Source organism: Pseudophryne corroboree, chromosome 4 (assembly GCF_028390025.1).
Source record: "Pseudophryne corroboree isolate aPseCor3 chromosome 4, aPseCor3.hap2, whole genome shotgun sequence".
Classification (NCBI taxonomy): domain Eukaryota; kingdom Metazoa; phylum Chordata; class Amphibia; order Anura; family Myobatrachidae; genus Pseudophryne; species Pseudophryne corroboree.
The window spans coordinates 834,836,837-834,859,327 of record NC_086447.1 but is presented as its reverse complement, the minus strand read 5'-3'; the positions used below and the strand labels follow the sequence as shown (position 1 = coordinate 834,859,327).

The 22,491-nt window shown below is 48.6% G+C and overlaps 2 protein-coding genes across 6 annotated transcripts in view; one reads left to right on the top strand and one right to left on the bottom strand.

The window, feature by feature from the left end:
- Positions 1 to 656: 656 nt before the first annotated feature.
- LOC134910477 (uncharacterized) lies at positions 657 to 13,870 on the bottom strand. Of its 3 annotated transcripts, none has more exons than XM_063918553.1 (2): positions 13,849 to 13,870; positions 657 to 856 (listed from the first exon to the last, which is right to left on the bottom strand). In XM_063918553.1, the coding sequence occupies exon 2, from the start codon at positions 840 to 842 to the stop codon at positions 657 to 659; it is 186 nt and encodes a 61-aa protein (XP_063774623.1). In that variant the 5' UTR covers positions 843 to 856; positions 13,849 to 13,870. The 3 variants fall into 3 exon arrangements, with proteins under 3 accessions (XP_063774623.1, XP_063774622.1, XP_063774624.1); XM_063918552.1 differs by lacking the exon at positions 13,849 to 13,870 and adding an exon at positions 13,542 to 13,634; XM_063918554.1 differs by lacking the exon at positions 13,849 to 13,870 and adding an exon at positions 13,423 to 13,444.
- A 317-nt stretch (positions 13,871 to 14,187) lies between these two features.
- The window catches only part of SLX4IP (SLX4 interacting protein), a 481,037-nt gene continuing 472,733 nt past the window's right edge, over positions 14,188 to 22,491 (top strand). Inside the window, exon 1 of one of the 3 annotated variants that reach the window (XM_063918550.1) lies at positions 14,188 to 14,759. The gene's annotated coding sequence lies outside the window, so the exon portion shown is untranslated. The remainder of the gene's footprint in view (positions 14,760 to 22,491) is intronic. The other 2 variants (XM_063918548.1, XM_063918549.1) reach the window with 2 other exon arrangements.

Below are 22,491 nucleotides of genomic sequence, written 5' to 3'. Positions count from 1 at the left end.
TTGGGTAAGAAAACAGGTCTCCAAGGTCTGATCTTAAAAAAAAAACACAAAAAAAAAACCACATTAGAAATGAAATATTTATTTTTGTGCACATTACTTCAAGTCATCTCACACATATCGGTGAATTGAATGGTCTTCAAATTAATATAAAGTTAATCTGTGAATGGTATACCATTTATTTAAATGACCTCATTACCTGGAAGTGTAAATATTATATAGCTATAAATGGTATTTATTTGGGTGACAGTGAAGTCCACTGGATAGTAATTGAGATAGCCTATTCCGCAGTTATTCTCACCAGTCAGGTATAGCTTGGGTAATGAATATATGACAATAGCTGTCATCATTTATGGTTTTGGTAAGTTGGTTCATTGAGGGAATTTAATTATGTGGGAAGTGTCATTGGAAATCGGCAGGATGTTGGCTAAACACATAGCGGCCAATTAAGGTCATGCCGATATCGCAAGTTTCCCCTCACACCTCTATGAGGAGTGAAGAGAAAACTTGCAATGCCGGCAGGACACAATGTTCTGCAGCGGAGAAGCGTATCATGTTGGTGTCAGTGACTGAATTCCTGCATTGTAAGTTGAATGTTTCTCAGTTGTGTATTTACACTGCTGCAATGGACACCTACCTAAATTACCATTAAGAGATGACTATTTGGCCTTGGTGTCAGTTTCTTTGCCGGTAAGATACCGAACAACGTATGGCAATCGACCTTCGCCCTCTGGATGAAAGACTGGGTTTGATTGCATGTTATACCAGCCCCAATGAGTAATTCCAAGACCTGTTCCCATAACAATCAAAACTTTGTAGTTCTTCCATACTGACTTTAGTCCCATTACTTTGCATCAATCTAAACAAAAGAGAAATAATGCTATAAATGGCAGATTGCATACAATGGGACTGAAAACATATAAAAAAAAGGATGTGGGCATAGAATTTATTAAAGAGGACAGATCCCCTACACAGATACTTACCTACTCTTGCTTGTTGTGTTCTGGGTGGGAGTGGCAGGGGTTTGGCGACATCTATTATATCATCGTGTCCCCCCTCTTTGCAAAGCAATGCCGTGACTAATGGGGGACAACATAATGTGATACACAAGTGGATAATTAGTGGAAGGGTTTTCTACCCTTCCAGAAAATGGGGACAAACCCTCAAATATGGGAGCATCACAAAATCCTGGTAGAGTAGGAAAGTTTGTCTACACATGGTGGAGGTTTTGTGGACAACCAGTAACATCACTGAGGCACTGTCTGACCGGGATCTGTATGATACATAGTAACATAGTTAATGAGGTTGAAAAGAGGCAAAAAGCCAATTTGGTTCAACCTGTATTCTGTATTAAGCAGTGCACATTATAATGCTCCAGCCGAAATAAGGTTTCGTACCGATTGACAACTATATTTCGTATCACTCCCATATACCTACATAATGTCAATATATTAAATTCTATAGCCTTGGATGCCTTTTTCAGCTAGAAAACTGTCCAATCCATTTTTAAATGCATTTACAGAGTCCGCGATTATTATCTTTTCCGGCAGGGAGTTCAAATACTTATTGCCCTTACAGTGAAGAAGCCTTTCCTACGTTTTGTACAGCGTTTTCTCTCCTCTAGCCTCAGTGAGTGCCCACCTGTCCTATACAGAGTTCTATTAATAAACAAATCCCCTGCTCTTTGTATTGACCCTTTACATATTTGAAGATATTAATAATGTCACCTCTTAGTCTCCTCTTTTCAAGGGAATACATATTTAAACTAGTAAGCATTTCCTCATACTCCAGTGTCTCTAACCCTTTAATCAGTTTAGTAGCTCGCCTTTGAACTCTTTCGAGTTCCCCGATATCTTTTTTATACTATGGTGCCCAAAATTGAACACAATATTCCAGATGCGGACATATAGTACCAATGATTTATACAGAAGCAGGATTACATCCTCGTCCCTTGTCTCAATAACCCGTTTAATGCATGCAAAGACTTTACTTGCCTTCTTTGCTGTATTTTGACATTGGATGCTGTTATTAAGCCTATTATCTATGAGCACCCCCAAATCTTTTTCCACTACTGCTACCCCTATATTTTCCCCATTAAGTGTGTAGGATGCAAGTTTGTTTTTAATCCCAAAGTGCATAACTTTGCATTTTTCAATACTGAACCTCATTCCCCATTTAGACGCCCAGGTTTCAAGTTTAAGAAAGTCATTCTGTAGAGACTCCACATCGATTTCTGAACTAATTACCTTACACAGTTTAGTATTTGCTTTCGTTGCTGCACTCTGACACTGGGTACTGTTGTTAAATCTATTATCAATGAGCACCCCCAAATCTTTTTCTGTTACCGTTTCCCCTATATTCTCTCCATTTAATTTGTAGGTTGCATTGTTATTTTTAGTTCCAAATTGCATGACTTGACATTTATCTATATTAAATCTCATTCTCCATTTAGTTGCCCAAATTTCCATTTTAAGTAAATAATTCTAGTGTACACTCCAGCATTTAAGCAGGGCATGGCGCCGGACTGAGAGGGGCACAAGCGTGTGCGCAAAAGGGGCGCGGCCACGCAAAATAGGGGGCGTGGTCATTTAGCGTAATAAAAGTGGGACGTTAAAACAGGGGGCGTGGGCGGCGTCACTGTTGGGGGCGTGCCCAGCACCTACGGAGGTGCTGGGCTTCCCCTAAGCTCTTACACAGCATGAATGGATGCTGCGCGCATGCGCACGGCATCTTTACACGCTGGGAGGGCAGGAAGCGGGCGGCTGTCATAGCAGGGCGCCGCAGAAAGGGCAGGGCGGATTTTGCCCTTAAAAAATCGGGCAGGGTGCTGCGCCAGCCTAGCGTGAACACTATCATTCTATAGGGACTCTGATTCCTTGGCTGAGTTAATTACCCTACATAGTTTGGTATCATCTGCAAAGATTGACACTGTGCTTCCTAGGCCTATTCCTAGATCATTAATATATTGAACAGTAGCGGGCCAAGTACGGACCCTTGTGGTATTCCCCATATGGTCAACCTGCATTAGGTAGACAAATACAAAAGGTCGACATGTAAAAGGTAGACAGTGCATAAGGTCGACAGGTTCAAAAGGTCGACATGTCCCCCCCCCCCCCCCCCCCATTTTTATGCAACACCTTCATCATTTATCATCAATGTGGATCAGGGCATAGCTAGGTATTTGTAGGCCCCATAGCAAAAGTTTGTAAGGATCTGTCCCGCTACAGCTTTGCTTCTCTTAGCAGCGTGCTGTAGTGGGACCACGTTGCAAAATCAGCATGCTGCGCTCTTTCACATCGATGCCGGGTCCCTTACAAGTGAATGGGAGGCGGGCGCATGCGCACACCGGATCCCATTCAAGTCTACGGCATAGCCGCCGCCCACTGGGAGTGTATTTTAGCTTAGCAGAAGTGCGAACGAAAGGATCGCAGAGCGGCTACAAAGTTTTTTTGTGCAGTTTCAGAGTAGCTCAAAACCTACTCAGCGCTTGCGATCACTTCAGACTGTTCAGTTCCTGTTTTGACGTCACAAACACGCCCTGCGTTCAGCCAGCCACGCCTGCGTTTTTCCTGGCACTCCTGCGTTTTTCCGAACACTCCCTGAAACGGTCAGTTGACACCCAGAAACGCCCACTTCATGTCAATCACTCTGCGGCCAGCAGTGCGACTGAAATGCATCACTAGACCCTGTGCAAAACGACATCGTTCGTTGTGCTCGTACGAAGCGCGTGCGCATTGCACCGCATACGCAGAACAGCCGTTTTATAGCCTGATCGCTGCGAACAACTGCAGCTAGCGATCAACTCGGAATGACCCCCTATATGTCCACAAACGTTAGCACATCCCACACATTTGCCCCTCAACATTTAGGGTGAGATGGATCAAACTTTGTAAAGTGGACTAGAGGTGTTGCCCATAGCAACCAATCAGATTTTATCTATCAGAATGTACAAAACAACTAATAACTTGAGTTTGTTTGGTTGCTATGGACAACAACTGCATTTGTGCTCTCTAGAAGGTTTAATCAATGTCCAGTGTGAAGTGCAGGTGTAGAGGCAGCGCTGGAGAAGCAGAGTGCAATTGTACAATTAGCATTTAAATATGCATCAGAAGCCACACAATAGTCAGTAGGAATACTGCTCATTACCTGTCACACAAGAGCACATGTAGGGCCTGATTCACAGATGTACGCTAATCCTGACGCAGCTGAGTCTTTGTACGCAGATAATGTGTTAAAGTATGCAAATGTCTCAGCTGCCAGGATTTGTAATATAACACATCTATAGGCGGATTTGCTACTATGGCTACTCAGAATACAAAGACGAAGTCACTGCCTCCAACCTGCCTATAAAGTGGTCTACATATGGCCACAATTTTCTGACCCCCACCACCACCCAGTTACTACCCACACATCTGCTTCCTAATCCTATCTGAAAGCGACATTGCAGAGGCATCGGGACGCATGGCGCAATGATACTACGTACAAATCGGGACAGCGTATAAATCTGAATCAGGCCTGTAGTATTTCTACAGCATTTGTGTCAGGTAATGTGTGCACCATCCAGCTCCTAATACGCTTCTGAACACTGAAGGAAAAACAATGCGGTTACTTCAGGTGTGACACGCTACCAAGACATCCGCTTTCACCAACCAAATGTAATATAAAAGAGCAAGAAGAGCATCACTGAAAGTACTTCTAAATATGAAACCTAGATATTTTGTATAAAATTAAGCTGAACAGTAATAAAACTATTAATCCATGCAGTCACCTGGAATTGTGAGAAATACGTTCTAATTTACGCATGCAATTTAAGGCTCCTGAACAATACAAAGGTCCCAGTTGATGCTCTGAGGTCAATACAATTAGGTTCGAGTTGTGGGCAGGGGTGGAACTCGATATACCGGCTGTTCGGATCCCGGCGCAGGGATACCGACAACTATTCTCACGCTTTGAGTGTCCACGACACCCATGGAGGGAGAATAAATAGCGTGGCGCATGTGGCACGCCACTGTGCCCGCAAGGGGTATGCTGGGCACCGGGATCCCGACAGCCGGCCAATCATAGTACACCCATGGGCACGTACCTGTCACGTGCCATAACCATGGTGTTGAGACTACAGCAGCGGCACCCCAAGTGGTCTACTCCTCATCACTTCATTTATACAAAAGCAGGTGAAAATTAACATTTTAACTTACTTTTGTATAGACACTCAGTGCCATTCATTATAAAGGTAACACAGAATAATATCATCGATAGCTCCTGTTTACCGCTCACCTCCAATATGGCCCGCTATCCCTATTTACTTGTATAGTGACCTAAATTCATCAGGCTCTGAAAATACAATATTTGCCATCTCCAGTTGGCGTTTGTTCCCAGACCTCCGCTGCTTCCCTATTGGAAGAAGCTCTAGTTGCAAAGGGGGATTCGAATTTGCCACTGCCTGTCTCCTTCCACCAGAAGGAGAGTTCACACATGCGCAGAAGCACTGCCGAATCCGCAAAGTTTCATGGGGACTTCAGATTTTTGGATCAGCTGTCTCCGCACTGGAGAAATGATGAATAGCTGCTGCATCTGCGACAAGTTCAAAACTTAGGGGTCTATTTACTAAGTACAGGAAATTCATCTCCGGCGTCAGGACAACTAGCACGGGTGCTCCCCAAGGGTGTGTTCTTTCTCCCTTCCTCTTCTCTCTCTACACCAACGACTGCACTTCTGCAGACTCCTCCGTGAAACGCCTTAAAGTCGCAGACGACACCATGCTGATTACACTTATTACGGATGGAGAGGAGTCCGCTTGTAGAAGGGGGGGGTCGAGCGGCTAACTACCTGATGCGGTACAAACAATCTTCAGCTAAATGCATCAGAAACGGTTGAGATGATCGTTGATTTTAGGAAGCTTCTCCCTACACCTTCCCCACTCACAATTGCAGACAGTGCAGTAGATGTGGTAGAATCCTTCAGATTTTTAGGCTCCACGATCGCCAAGGATCTGAGGTGGAAGACTAACAGAGTGCATTGCGGGAAAGGCCCAACAAAGACGGTACTTCCTACGCCAACTAAGGAAGCTCAATCTGCCGCAGGAACTTCTGATCCTCTTCTACTCTGCAATCATTCAATCTGTTCTCTGCACCTCAATAATGCCCCTTTTACACCACTTGAAATATCCCGGGATTTTGCACGGGAGCGCGCAAAATCCCGGGACTGCAGCTGGTGTAAAAGGGTCACCTCGGGTCCACTTTCCCGGGAATCCAACCCGGCACATACGCAGGGTTGGACACGGGTAAGACCCGGGAAGGAGGCGGTGTAAATGGGTAAGCAGGGTCAGCCGACCCAGCACCCATTTACAGTATGGCAAACCTCCCGTACCGCAGTGTCCGGCGGGCGGGACACAGCGTACGCCGTGCTGGTTGCCATGCTGCGGCTGGAGACATGGCACATGCTGTTTATGCAGACAGCAGCGCCATGTCTGGTGCCTGGAAGCGCCGGAGGCTGGGGGCAGCACAGCAGCTTCCAGATTGCTGTGCTTGCCCCCGGCGAGACGCTCCGGAGTCCCGATCTGCAGTGTGAGCCGGCGCTTGGAGATGACATCATCTCTAAGCGCCGGCCCACAAGACACTGCACCTGGGTACAGTGTAAACGGTGCCGATCCGGGAATATCCCGGATCGGCACTGCAGTGAAATGGGGGGAGTCCCGGGTCTGACCCGGCTTGGAACAGTGTTCCAAATCCTGGGTCAGACCCGGGATTTTGGTGTAAAATGGGTATCATAGTGTGGTTTGGCTCGGCCTCAACTCACGACAGGAATAGACTACAATGAATAGTAAGGGCAGCGGAATAAATCATAGGGACAAATCTCCCTGCAATCGAGGATATTTACCGGGCTAGGGTTAGGAAATGGACGGAAAGGATCATCGATGACCACTCCCACCCCGCTCATGACCTGTTCCGGCGGCTGCCATCAGGAAGATGGTACAGCCTGCCGCTCGTGAGAACTGCTAGACACAGGAACAGTTTCTTTCCCCAAGCGACTATCTTGGTCAACTCGACGTCTATGTATTCAAGCATCAATTATGTTCCCTTCTCTATGTTTATGTCACATTGTTGTTTTCTTTTTCATCCTTTTCTCTTTTCTTTTTTCTGTCTGAGAGCTGTGGTTATCGAAAACAATTTCTTTGTGTATTATGTACTAATATTCTTGGCAATAAGGATGATTCTGAGATAAAGTGGACAGAGATAAAGTACCATCTAATCAGCTCCATGTCACAGGCTGTGTTTGAAAAATCAGGATTTTGGTACTTACCGATAAATCCCTTTCTCCGATTCCACAGGGGACACTGGAGCGCAGTTACAATGGGGAAATAGTAGGCAGTAACTGGGAGCTGGCACTTTAAAACTCAAACACTGTGGCTAGCTCCTCCCCTACTATGCCCCCCCTCCTAGCCAGTCTACGTAAAACTGTGCCCGAGGAGAGCTGGAATAAACTAATGTTAAAGTAGAGGATATCAACGCCGCCATGTAAACCAAGATAACACGAAAAACCAACTCGGAACCTAACCTAACAAAAGGTTAACCTGAACCAAACAAGCAGTCACATAGTGATCTGCGAACCGTTAAGCGAAAAAGGAGGAAACAGCGCTGGGTGGGCGTCCAGTGTCCCCTGTGGAATCGGAGAAAGGGATTTATCGGTAAGTACCAAAATCCTGATTTCTCCTTCATCCACTAGGGGACACTGAAGCGCAGTTACAATGGGGACGTCCCAGAGCTCCCAATACGGGTGGGAGAGCGCTGAGAGTCCTGTAAAACCGCTCTGCCAAACTGTGATGCATAGGCCGCAAAAGTGTCAAATCTGTAGAATTTGACAAACGTATGTCGGCCCGACCAAGTAGCCGCCCGACATAAAGTAGTCATGGATACCCCACGAGCAGCCGCCCATGAAGGCCCCACAGAACGCGTAGAGTGCGCTGAAATTGAAGACGGAGGTTCCCGAGAAGCTGCCAAATAAGCTTGTCTGATGGTCAGCCGAATCCATCGAGACAAGGTCTGCTTAGAAGCTGGCCAACCACGGCGGGCAGCATCGTATAGAACAAATAAGGAGTCAGACTTCCGAATAGTTGAAGTCCTATCCACATAGATCTTGAGCTCCCTGACAACATCCAATGATCTCGAATCCAGAGAGTCCACCGAGAGGGCCGGAACCACAAGTGGTTGATTGATGTGAAAATCGGACACCACCTTAGGTAGAAAAGACATGCGAGTACGGAGCTCGGCCCTATCAGCATGAAACACCAGGTAAGGAGGTCGACAAAAGAGAGCCCCAAGTTCCGACACCCATCTGGCCGAAGTGAGAGCTAGGATAACCACCACGTTCCAGGTGAGATATTTCATCTCCACTGATTCCAGAGGCTCAAATAACGAAGATTGCAAAAAAGAGGGAGGACCAGATTGAGGTCCCATGGTGCTGTCGGAGGGCGAAAGGGCGGCTGTATTCGTAGACCCCCTGAAAGAAAGTCTGAACTTCCGGCAACAAGGCTAACTTCTTCTGGAAGAAAACCGAAAGAGCAGAGACCTGCACCTTTAGTAAACCCAGTCTTAAGCCTGCCGAGAAACCCACCTGCAAAAAACTGAGAAGGCGTGCTAAGCGAAAAACTGAAGGAGAAAACTCTCAACGTTCACAACAGTCCACATAGGCCTTCCAAATACGGTAGTAGTGAGACGATGTGACTGACTTTCTAGCCCGAAGCATAGTTGGTAACACCGTACGAGGAATCCCCTTCTGTTTCAAGATGGCCTTCTCAACAGCCACACCATCAAACGAAGCCTGCGTAAGTCTGGATAAAGAAAAGGATCCTGTTGTAGAAGATCGTCCCGCAGTGGCAGGGGCCATGGCTCAGCCACTGACACCCGGTGTAGGGTGGAGTACCAAGCCCTGTGTGGCCAATCTGGAGCCACCAGGAGGACCAGAGCGTTTTCTCTGTTGATGCGTTGCAGAACCAGAGGCAACAGCGGGAAAGGGAGGAAAATGGTAAACGAACTGGAAATTCCAAGGAGCCGTGAGGGCATCCACACCCACCGGGTCTCTCGTTCCAGAGTAATAAAGAGGCAGCTGATGGTTCAGGCGGGACGCCATGAGGTCGATCTATGGTCTTCCCCACCGGCGGACCAACTGCCAAAACACCTGGGGATGAAGTGACCATTCTCCCGGGTGCATATCCTGTCCGCTGAGGTAATCGGCTTCCCAATTGTCCACTCCTGGAATGAATATCGCCGAGAAGGACAGAGCATACTCCTCCGCCCAAAGAAGGATGTTGGTGACCTCCCTCATCGCCGCACGGCTGCGACTGCCGCCCTGACGGTTGATGTACGCTACCGTTGTGGCGTTGTCGGACTGAACTCTGACCGCTCGACCGCGCAGCAGGTGATGTGCCTGAAGTAGGGCGTTGTATACCGCCCGTAATTCGAGAATGTTTATGGGGAGAATGGATTCGTGGATCGACCAGCGCCTGTGAAACCGATGTTCGAGGGTCACTGCCCCCCAGCCTCGCAGACTTGCGTCCGTGGTTAGGAGAGTCCAATCCCACACTCCGAACCGCCTTCCTTCCAATAGATGTGCCGACTGGAGCCACCAGAGAAGTGACGACCTTGCCTTTGGAGATAGCGTCACCCGCTGATGAAGGAACAGATGAGATCCTGACCACTGATGTAGAAGACACAGCTGAAACGGTCGAGAGTGGAAGCGACCGTACGGAAGAGCTTCGAACGCCGCTACCATCTTTCCCAGAAGACGAATGCACAGATACACCGACACCCGACGGTGTCGAAGTACCGACCTTACCAGCGCCTGCAGAGACAGGATCTTGTCCTGAGGAAGGAAAACCTTCTGACGGACCGTGTCGAGAATCATCCCCAAAAACAGCAACCGTTGTGAGGGGCATAAGTGAGACTTCGAGAAGTTCAGGATCCACCCGTGCCGAATCAGAAGGGCCTGCATTATCCGGATATTCCGAAGTAACAGGTCTGCCGAGCGCGCCTTTATGAGCAGATCGTCCAGATAGGGAACAATCGTCACACCCTGCTTCCGAAGGAGGGCCATCATGACTGCCATGACCTTTGTGAACACTCTGGGAGCAGAAAAGAGACCGAACGGCAGGGCCTGGAATTGAAACGGAGCATCCTGAATCCCGAACTGGAGAAAAGCCTGATGAGGAGGCCAAATGGGAACATGTAAGTATGCATCCTTGATGTCTAAGGACGCCAGAAACTCGTTTTGCTCCAAACCCGCAATAACAGACTGGAGGGACTCCATCTTGAACTTGAATACCCTCAAATACGGATTGAGATCCTTCAAGTTCAGGATTGGTCTGACCGAGCCGTCCGGCTTCGGTACGAGAAACAGGCTTGAGTAATAGCCATGTTTCTGATGATGAGCGGGAACAGGGATCAGTACTTTTGAGGATAGAAGCTTCTGGACCGCTGCCTGTAAGGCAACTCTTTTGTCGTCGGAAATTGGTAAACCCGTGGTAAAAAAACGCTGGGGCGGTCGGGTTTGAAAATTGAGCTTGTAACCGCAAATGATGAGATCCCTGACCCAAGCATCTGGACAGGACTGTACCCAGACCTCCCTGAAGTCCCACAGACGAGCTCCCACCCTGTGGTCTCCCAGGTGGGAGGGGAGCCCGTCATGCGGTGGTAGTGGTGGAGGACTTAACCTCTGACTGGGTTGAGGCTGTGGAACCTCTGCCTCTGCCCCTACCCCTATGGCCACGGGAGGCGGAAGCTCCTCCCCTGGCCACAAAATCTGGAAGGGGCACGAAAGGATCGAAAGGAGGGACCCCTATAGGGCCTGCGAGGGGCTGGAGCAGCAGAAGGAAGATAAGTCGACTTACCTCCGGTGGCCTGAGAAATCCAGGCATCCAGACCCTTACCAAAGAGGACCTCTCCTGTAAAGGGCAATGCTTCTGCAGCACGTTTGGACTCCGTATCCGCTTGCCACTGCCGCAGCCAGAGAGCTCTGCGGGCCGAAATTGCTAAAGCGGAAATCCTAGCACCGTGAATACAGATGTCCTTGGAAGCCTTGCAAAGATAAAGGGCTGATTCACAGATGTGTTCTGCCAACTGTATCAGCTGATCCGCCGGCAAATCGTCCCGAATTCCAGAGAACAATTGCTCCGCCCAAGCTTCCATCGCCTTGTTGACCCAACAACCTACCTGCGCCGGGCGATGTAATACCCCCGCCGCCGAGTAAATAGTCTTCAAGGTGGAGTCCAACTTCCTATCCGATGCCTCCTTAAGCGAAGTCGCTCCAGGAACCGGCAGAACCGTCTTCTCGGACAGATGAGACACCGAAGGATCCACAATCGGAGAGGTCTCATAACGCGTCCTGCTATCTGCGGGAAAAGGATAGGAAAACAACATTTTGATTGATACCTGAAACTTCGCGTCTGGATGTTTTAAGCCTGCCGTGATGAGCGCATCTAGCTCCTCCGAAACTGGAAAAGTCACCGGCAAGCATTGGTTGGTGCCAAACCTTGAAGGGCGTAAGGTGTCCTGCTCCGTCTCCTCCACCTGTAATACTGAGCGAATAGCAGTAATAAGAGCCTCTATACCCTGAGCTACTAGTTAAGAGTCCTCGTACACCTGATCTTCATCAGTATCCTGTTTATCTACCACCGCCTAACTGAGGCATATCATCGTCAGATTCCTGCAACACAGAGGCTAGCAATCTCTTTTTAGAAGCCTGTGGGGGAGGACTAAAGGACGGGGCTTGGGAAGGGATTACAGCCCTAGAGAGCCCTTCCACTGATTTTGCCAGGGAAACAGCCCATGCTGGTTCTGGCTCCGAGACCGGCTGTCGGACCCAGGCCGCCTCTCTGTCTTCCCTAGAGGCCTTCAGTTCCCTAGTCAGCAGGGACATAACTTCTGTGAGCTGTGCTGTCCATGCAGGGGTGCTCTGGGGTTCTGGGCAAATGGTTCTGACCCATCATCCTCACATAACTGGCCCTGTTTTTGTGCTGCCTTGGAGCCTTTAGATGCCATGGCCTGACCTAGCACCTGTCACCCTCCCCTAATCACAGCAATATGCAGAAAGGGAAGAAGGGGGGGGGGGTGAAGCAGGGAGAAGCGCAGCCACAGTCCCAATGTATCTAATAAAGTATAGGTGCCCCCGTGCCCCCCGTCCCCACTGCAACCGGCTCACTGTGTCCAGAGGATCCGATTTGCTTCTTCCCCCTGCGCTGCAGCCTCAGAAAATGGCCGCCAGCGCGCGCTGAGCCTGGCGGAGCAGAGCGGGACTAAGCTCCACCCCCCCCCGCAAAGGCGCCAAATTCAAACTTGCTTAGCGCCTCCAGCTGAACGGGGATCCGTGCGGGGGAATCGGGGGGAGCGAGCCGCGGCCACCGGGAATCGGCGCTAAGAACGGGGGGAGCACTAAGAGTGGGGGGGGAGGAGTCTGTGTAACACAAGAACGGTCACATTCAAATAAAATAAAATAGCCACCTCATAAAGAAAAGCTATTTACTCACCGCTGTGTTTGCTCTCGGTGGGACGGCTGCACATACTTACCGCTGCCAGGATCTTCTGCCGACGGGGTGGCTCCGACACGCGACGCGGTGTCTGGCCAGCTCAGTGTCTACTTCAGCCGGGGGCCCATTCCGAGCCGCACGCAGCTGCGATGGGACCCCGCCGCCAGCCTCCCGCGGTGCACACTGGCAGTGGCAGAGCTGCCAGTCTGTGAGTGCAAGAAAGAAAAGAAAAAAAAAATCTTCAGAGTAAACCCAAGAGTGACCAGCTCCCTCTGGGCACAAAACAAAGACTGCCTTGGAGGGGGGATATAGTAGGGGAGGAGCTAGCCACAGTGTTTGAGTTTTAAAGTGCCAGCTCCCAGTTACTGCCTACTATTTCCCCATTGTAACTGCGCTCCAGTGTCCCCTAGTGGATGAAGGAGAAATGACAGCTAGGAGCTGGTTGGTTGGTACTTTATCACTGTCCACTTTATCTCCGTCCAAAGCTTAGTAAAAAGACTTTAATTACATGGGTCTGCCCGATCCCCAATAATTAGCATAATACACAGTCCCTTTAATCGCACACTTGCAGTCACAATAAAGGCGTACATTATAAATATGCGATCTAGATGCTGGCGTATGTGCAGTATAAAAATGTACTATATTGTGGGCATCGTCCCATACTGAATCGACCTTTCGGATTTCTTTGGCTCAAACCTGTGCTGTTTACGACTGTCAAGCTGGTTTGACACTACTACACCCAGCATGCCCTCCCTGCCTTACTGTACTTGAGAGTTAAGCTATGGCTCGCCAGCTCTGCGAAACACGACGTTACACAACATGCTGGTCAGCCCCTGCTGGGATTTGTAGTTACACACCAGCTGGACAGTTGCAGCACACAGAGTCTCTGCGACTCTGCCTATAGTTACCATGGACGACGCAAACTGCGCAAAGTTTACGCAAATTACGTTCTGCCATCACAAATGAAAGGAAGCCGGGATGAGAGGAAAGTCACGATGAAGCGCGGACACTGTACGTGTGTACGCACCTGGAGCAGCCACAGCAGGCAGCAGTCCTCGTCTACTGCCACAGGAAGAAACTCAGGGCCGGAAGCAGAGACATTGCTCCGGTCACCTTGTCCCCCAGTGCGGGCAAGCGAGCGGCGAGTAACGCACCAATAGCGTAGCGCCTTTCACCTGCAATCTCCCCCAACTCACATAGAACAGGAGCTGCGATTGGGCAACTGTCACTTTAAGCCGCGTGATACGGAGAGATACGCTAAATGGGAGGGCAGGGCTGGAGGAGACCTGGGCGGACATTTTGTATACTGGAAGCACATGAGTTGCACTACATACCACAGGGTGTGACAAACTTGTTGCATGGCCTGCTGGGACGTGTAGTCTACAGAAGCTGGAGTGCCACGGGTTGCCTACTCCTATTCATGGGGTGTCAGTTGTAGTTGAACCATACTTGCCTACCTGACCCTCTCCATGAGGGAGAAAATGCTCTGTTCCTGGACTTTCCTGGTAATGTATGATTGCCATCACCTGTGGTGAAACACCTTTCTTATCAATTATCTAGCTCACCACAGGTGATGGCAATCATACATTACCAGGAAAGTCCAGGAACAGAGCATTTTCTCCCTCATGGAGAGGGTCAGGTAGGCAAGTATGAGTTGAACCCCACTTCTAATATACATATGCTGAACAGGACTATAGAACAAAATGATTCCCTTCTCTTTTTGTCCCAAAACGGATATCGTAGTTTTTAGCCGCCATCTTTAATTAGGTCAAAAGGCTTCAGCAATGTGATCTTCCCTTGGTTGTGTCTATGTTGCCTTCGAGCAAAGGACCTGGACGTGACAAAACGAGTGGGCAGGAGACAACTTCCGCCCTTACAGCTCCTAAATGTTTCCTTCGTTCTCCGTTCGTTTAGGGTATTTTAATTCTATGCAGCATTGGACCCCTCGCGGGCTCGCTTCGCTCGCCACGCATCGGGCAGAGTGTCTCGCTTCGCTCGCCACACTTTTCTATTCCAAACACCACACTTTTCTATTCCAAACAGATTGTGACATGGACCCAGGGGGTTATGGGAAAGGTCCTTAGCGCGAAGAGAATCTAGACGCTACCATCTTTTCCCTTCCCAGCCGGTATCCATTTCCTGCCCGCCGAATTCAGTTTGTTCTGAGAGGAGGTGCTACTGAGTGTAATTCACATGGGGTTCTGAGTGAGGCTGTAAAGGCAGGAGTCCCGGCTGTTAGATCCAGGTAATGGCGCTATAGACACAACAGTACGTAGCTCAGGCATGATCTATAAACAGAACTGTGTACGAGTGTGACCATGATAATATAATCCTGTGCTTATACTGCCACCTAGTGGTCAGTTTTAGGAAGTAAACTATTTCTGATTAGCTCCATAAATAATATTTTTTTTTGGTTGTTGTCAATGAATTGCCTATTACTGAAAGCTGTAAAATTTAGAATATGGCAGTTGTCTGACAACTTTTTTTTATTTCTCTGACGTCCTAGTGGATGCTGGACACTCCGTAAGGACCATGGGGAATAGACGGGCTCCGCAGGAGACTGGGCACTCTAAAAGAAAGATTAGGTACTATCTGGTGTGCACTGGCTCCTCCCACTATGACCCTCCTCCAGACCTCAGTTGGATTTCTGTGCCCGGCCTAGCTGGATGCACACTAGGGGCTCTCCTGAGCTCCTAGAAAGAAAGTTTATTTTAGGTTTTTTATTTTACAGTGAGACCTGCTGGCAACAGGCTCACTGCATCGAGGGACTAAGGGGAGAAGAAGCGAACCTACCTGCTTGCAGCTAGCTTGGGCTTCTTAGGCTACTGGACACCATTAGCTCCAGAGGGATCGACCGCATGGAACTGGCCTTGGTGTTCGTTCCCGGAGCCGTGCCGCCGTCCCCCTTACAGAGCCAGAAGCAAGAAGAGGTCCGGAAAATCGTCGGCAGAAGACTTCGGTCTTCACCAAGGTAGCGCACAGCACTGCAGCTGTGCGCCATTGCTCCTCATGCACACTTCACACTCCGGTCACTGAGGGTGCAGGGCGCTGGGGGGGGCGCCCTGAGGGCAATATATGACACCTTGGCTGGCAAATCTACATCATATATAGTCCTAGAGGCTATATAGATGTAAAATTACCCCTGCCAGTATTCCAGAAAAAGCGGGAGAAAGTCAGTTGAAAAAGGGGCGGGGCTTCTCCCTCAGCACACTCGCGCCATTTTCTCTTCACAGTGCAGCTGGAAGACAGCTCCCCAGGCTCTCCCCTGTAGTTTTCAGGCTCAAAGGGTTAAAAAGAGAGGGGGGGGCACAAAATTTAGGTGCAATATTGTATATACAAGCAGCTATTGGGAAAAATTCACTCAATATAGTGTTAATCCCTGCATTATATAGCGCTCTGGTGTGTGCTGGCATACTCTCTCTCTGTCTCCCCAAAGGGCTGTGTGGGGTCCTGTCCTCAGTCAGAGCATTCCCTGTGTGTGTGTGCGGTGTGTCGGTACGGCTGTGTCGACACGTTTGATGAGGAGGCTTATGTGATGGCAGAGCAGATGCCGATAAATGTGATGTCGCCCCCTGTGGGGCCGACACCAGAGTGGATGGATAGGTGGAAGGTATAAACCGACAGTGTCAACTCCTTACATAAAAGGCTGGATGACGTAACAGCTGTGGGACAGCCGGCTTCTCAGCCCGCGCCTGCCCAGGCGTCTCAAAGGCCATCAGGGGCTCAAAAACGCCCGCTCCCTCAGATGGCAGACACAGATGTCGACACGGAGTCTGACTCCAGTGTCGACGAGGTTGAGACATATACACAATCCACTAGGAACATCCGTTACATGATCCCGGCAATAAAAAATGTTACACATTTCTGACATTAACCCAAGTACCACTAAAAAAGGGTTTTATGTTTGGGGAGAAAAAGCAGGCAGTGTTTTGTTCCCCCATCAAATGAGTGAATGAAGTGTGAAAAAGCGTGGGTTCCCCCGATAAGAAACTGGTAATTTCTAAAAAGTTACTGATGGCGTCCCCTTTCCCGCCAGAGGATAAGTTACGCTGGGAGATATCCCCTAGGGTGGATAAGGCGCTCACACGTTTGTCAAAAAAGGTGGCACTGCCGTCTTAGGATACGGCCACTTTGAAGGTACCTGCTGATAAAAAGCAGGAGGCTATCCTGAAGTCTGTATTTACACACTCAGGTACTAGACTGAGACCTGCAGATAGTGCTGCTGCAGCGTGGTCTGTAACCCTGTCAAACAGGGATACTATTTTGCGAACATAAGACGTCGTCTTATATATGAGGGATGCACAGAGGGATATTTTGCCGGCTGGCATCCAGAATTAATGCAATGTCCATTCTGTCAGGAGGGTATTAGAGACCCGACACTGGACAGGTGATGCTGACTTTAAAAGGCACATAGAGCCTTATAAGGGTGAGGAATTGTTTGGAGATGGTCTCTGGGACCTCGTATCCACAGCAACAGCTGGGAAGAAATTTTTTTACCTCAGGTTTCCTCACAGCCTAAGAAAGCACTGTATTATCAGGTACAGTCCTTTCGGCTTCAGAAAAGCAAGCGGGTCAAAGGCGCTTCCTTTCTGCACAGAGACGAGGGAAGAGGGAAAAAGCTGCACCAGTCAGCCAGTTCCCAGAATCAAAATTCTTCCCCCGCTTCCTCTGAGTCCACCGCATGACGCGGGGGCTCCACAGGCGTAGCCAGGTACGGTGGGGGGCCGCCTCAAAAATTTCAGCGATCAGTGGGCTCGCTCACAGGTGGATCCCTGGATCCTTCAAGTAGTATCTCAGGGGTACAAGCTGGAATTCGAGGCGTCTCCCCCCCGCCGTTTCCTCAAATCTGCCTTGCCGACAACTCCCTCAGGCAGGGAGGCTGTGCTAGAGGCAGTTCACAAGCTGTATTCTCAGCAGGTGATAGTCAAGGTGCCCCTACTTCAACAAGGACGGGGTTACTATTCCACACTGTTTGTGGTACCGAAACCGGACGGTTCGGTGAGACCCATTTTAAATTTTAAATCCTTGAACACATACATAAAAAAATTCAAGTTCAAGATGGAATCGCTCAGGGCGGTTATTGCAAGCCTGGAGGAGGGGGATTACATGGTATCCCTGGACATCAAGGATGCTTACCTACATGTCCCCATTTACCATCCTCACCAGGAGTACCTCAGATTTGTGGTACAGGATTGCCATTACCAATTCCAAACACTGCCGTTTGGACTGTCCACGGCACCGAGGGTCTTTACCAAGGTAATGGCAGAAATGATGATACTCCTTCGAAAAAAGGGAGTTTTAATTATCCCGTACTTGGACGATCTCCTTATAAAGGCGAGGTCCAAGGAGCAGTTGTTGGTCGGAGTAGCACTATCTCGGGAAGTGCTACAACAGCACGGATGGATTCTATACATTCCAAAGTCACAGCTGGTTCCTACCACACGCCTACTGTTCCTGGGGATGGTTCTGGACACAGAACAGAAAAAAGTGTTTCTCCCGCAGGAGAAAGCCAAGGAGCTGTCATCTCTAGTCAGAGACCTCCTGAAACCAAAACAGGTGTCGGTGCATCACTGCACACGAGTCCTGGGAAAAATGGTAGCTTCTTACGAAGCAAAATTCCATTCGGCAGGTTCCATGCAAGAACCTTTCAGTGGGACCGCTTGGACAAGTGGTCGGGATCGCATCTTCAGATGCATCGGCTGATAACCCTGTCTCCAAGGACCAGGGTATCTCTACTGTGGTGGCTGCAGAGTGCTCATCTTCAAGAGGGCCGCAGATTCGGCATACAGGACTGGGTCCTGGTAACCACGGATGCCAGCCTTCGAGGCTGGGGGGCAGTCACACAGGGAAGAAATTTCCAAGGACTTTGGTCAAGTCAGGAGTCGTCCCTACACATAAATATTTTGGAACTGAGGGCCATTTACAATGCCCTAAGTCTGGCAAGGCCTCTGCTTCAAAACCAGCCGGTACTGATCCAATCAGACAACATCACGGCAGTCGCCCATGTAAACCGACAGGGCGGCACAAGAAGCAAGATGGCGATGGCAGAAGCCACAAGGATTCTCCGATGGGCGGAAAATCACGTCTTAGCACTGTCAGCAGTGTTCATTCCGGGAGTGGACAACTGGGAAGCAGACTTCCTCAGCAGACACGACCTACACCCGGGAGAGTGGGGACTTCATCCAGAAGTCTTCCAACTGTTGGTAAACCGTTGGGAAAGGCCACAGGTGGACATGATGGCGTCCCGCCTAAACAAAAAACTAGATATTGCGCCAGGTCAAGGGACCCTCAGGCAATAGCTGTGGACGCTCTAGTGACACCGTGGGTGTACCAGTCGGTTTATGTATTCCCTCCTCTGCCTCTCATACCAAAGGTACTGAGAATAATAAGAAAACGAGGAGTACGAACGATACTCGTGGTTCCGGATGGGCCAAGAAGAGCTTGGTACCCAGAACTTCAAGAAATTATATCAGAGGACCCATGGCCTCTACCGCTCAGACAGGATCTGCTACAGCAGGGGCCCTGTCTGTTCCAAGACTTACCGTGGCTGCGTTTGACGGCATGGCGGTTGAATTCCGGATCCTAAAGGAAAAGGGCATTCCGGAAGAAGTCATTCCTACGCTGATAAAAGCCAGGAAAGAAGTAACCGCAAACCATTATCACCGTATTTGGCGAAAATATGTTGCGTGGTGTGAGGCCAGGAAGGCCCCAACAGAGGAATTTCAGCTGGGTCGTTTTCTGCACTTCCTACAGTCAGGGGTGACTATGGGCCTAAAATTGGGTTCCATTAAGGTACAGATTTCGGCTCTGTCGATTTTCTTCCAGAAAGAACTGGCTTCACTGCCTGGAGTTCAGACATTTGTAAAGGGAGTGCTACATATTCAGCCCCCTTTTGTGCCTCCTGTGGCACCTTGGGATCTCAACGTGGTGTTGAGTTTCTTAAAATCACATTGGTTTGAGCCACTTAAAACTGTGGATTTTAAATATCTCACGTGGAAAGTGGTCATGTTATTGGCCTTGGCTTCGGCCAGGCGTGTGTCAGAATTGGCGGCTTTGTCATGTAAAAGCCCTTATCTGATTTTCCATATGGATAGGGCAGAATTGAGGACTCGTCCCCAGTTTCTCCCTAAGGTGGTATCAGCTTTTCACTTGAACCAACCTATTGTAGTGCCTGCGGCTACTAGGGACTTGGAAGATTCCAAGTTACTGGACGTAGTCAGGGCCTTAAAAATTTATATTTCCAGGACGGCTCAAGTCAGGAAAACTGACTCGCTTTTTATCCTGTAGGCACCCAACAAAATAGGTGCTCCTGCTTCTAAGCAGACTATTGCTCGCTGAATTTGTAGCACAATTCAGCTGGAGCATTCTGCGGCTGGATTGCCGCATCCTAAATCAGTAAAAGCCCATTTCACGAGGAAAGTGGGCTCATCTTGGGCGGCTGCCCGAGGGGTCTCGGCTTTACAATTTTGCCGAGCTGCAACTTGGTCAGGGGCAAACACGTTTGCTAAATTCTACAAAATTGATATCCTGGCTGAGGAGGACCTTGAGTTCTCTCATTCGGTGCTGCAGAGTCATCCGCACTCTCCCGCCCGTTTGGGAGCTTTGGTATAATCCCCATGGTCCTTACGGAGTTCCCAGCATCCACTAGGACGTCAGAGAAAATAAGATTTTACTCACCGGTAAATCTATTTCTCGTAGTCCGTAGTGGATGCTGGGCGCCCATCCCAAGTGCGGATTGTCTGCAATACTTGTATGTAGTTATTGCCTAACTAAGGGTTATTGTTGAGCCATCTGTTGAGAGGCTCAGTTATATTTCATACTGTTAACTGGGTATAGTATCGCAAGTTATACGGTGTGATTGGTGTGGCTGGTATGAGTCTTACCCGGGATTCAAAATCCTTCCTTATTGTGTCAGCTCTTCCGGGCACAGTATCCTAACTGAGGTCTGGAGGAGGGTCATAGTGGGAGGAGTCAGTGCACACCAGATAGTACCTAATCTTTCTTTTAGAGTGCCCAGTCTCCTGCGGAGCCCGTCTATTCCCCATGGTCCTTACGGAGTGCCCAGCATCCACTACGGACTACGAGAAATAGATTTACCGGTGAGTAAAATCTTATTATTACAATAACATATGATCTTACGCGCCAGATAGGAGAGGCCATGTGATATACAGAGGCGACATGATCAACTTTGTCTCTGAATTAGATAACAGAAAATCAGTGAGAGCGCTGGTACCGTCCTGAAAAAAAATTCACCAGCATAAATTGCAAAAAAAAATAAAATAATAATAATAAAGTTCATTTACTCTAAAAACATAAATGTAAAATTCACAAATTTATGTCTAAAAAAAGCAAAAAAAAAAAAAAAAAAGCCGGAAAGGCCACAGCTGGCAGATTATTATTATTATTATTATTATTATTATTATTATTATTATTATCCTTTATTTATATGGCGCCACAAGGGCTCCACAGCGCCCAATTACAGAGTACATAAATAATCAAACAGGAAAACAGCAACTTACAGTTGATGAGAGTATAGGACAAGTACAGGGTAAATAAACATAGTTACATCAGCAGATGACACTGGAATAAGTATCAGGTGGCAGAAGACTGCTTGATGTGGTACAGTTGAAGATTATTAAAGTAAGACAAAGTATAAGCACATGACGGAAGAGGGCCCTGCTCGTGAGAGCTTACAATCTATAGGGGAGGGGTAGACAGACTGGGGTGACACAGATGGTGTACATAGAGAAAGTGGAACAGAGGGGTAGGATGAGATTTGGCTGGGTTTGGTGAAGAAGTGGGTCTTGAGAGCCCGTTTGAAGTTTTGTGGAGAGTCTGAGGGGGAGAGGTAGGGAATTCCAGAGAACTGGAGCAGCACGTAAAAAATCTTGGAGGTAGGAGTGGGAGGAAGTAATCCGTAGGCAGGAAGCTTGAAATGGATTCTGAAAGGGAAGGGGAGCCAGTTAAAGTCTAGTAAGAGAGGAGAGGTAGACATAGTGCGTTTGGTGAGGAAAATGAGCCGGGCAGCAGCATTGAGGATAGATTGGAGTGGAGAGAGATGTTTGTCAGGAATGCCAGTCAGGAGGAGATTACAGTAGTCCAGTCTGGAGATGACCAGTGAGTGGATAAGAGTCTTAGTAGCATCCTGGATCAGAAAGGGTCTGATCCTGGAAATATTTTTTAGATGAAAACGGCAGGTTTGTGAGAGGTGTTGAATGTGTGGTTTGAATGAGAGGGAGGAGTCAAGGATTACTCCAAGACAGCGCACTTGGGGGCTAGAGGAGATAGTAGTGCCATCAATAGATAGCGAGATTGTAGGAGGTGAGGTTATGCGGGAGGGAGGGAAGATGATCAGCTCGGTCTTAGACATGTTAAGTTTAAGAAAGCGCTGGGACATCCAGGAAGAGGTAGCAGAGAGACAGTTGGAGATACGAGTGAGGAGAGCGGGGGAGAGGTCTGGAGAGGAAAGATAGATTTGGTTGTCATCAGCATTGGAAACCAAAAGAACTAATGAGCTTACCTAGTGAGGATGTATAGAGAGAGAAGAGGACCAAGGACAGAACCTTGGGGTACACCTACAGTTAGTGGAAGTGAGGGGGAGGTGGAGTCATGAGAGGAGATAGAGAATGAACGGTCAGAGAGGTAGGAAGACAGCCAAGAGAGGGCAGTGTCACGCAGACCAATGGAGTGAAGGATTTGCAGTAGGAGAGGATGGTCCACAGTGTCAAAAGCAGCAGATAGATCAAGTAGAATAAGTAGAGAGTAGTGTCCCTTAGATTTAGCAGCATGGAGGTAATTGCATACTTTTGTAAGGGCAGTTTCAGTGGAGTGGAGAAGACGGAAGCCAGACTGGAACGGGTCAAGTAGTGAGTGTGAGGAAAGAAAGGAAGTAAGGCGGTTGTAGACAATACGCTCAAGGAGTTTGTAGCCAAAAGGGAGGAGAGAGATGGGTCGGTAGTTGGAGAGAGTGTTTGGAT

Coding starts and splice junctions, on each gene's coding strand:
- LOC134910477 (XM_063918553.1), bottom strand. CDS start 842: ATGGGACTAAAGTCAGTATGGAAGAACTACAAAGTTTTGATTGTTATG.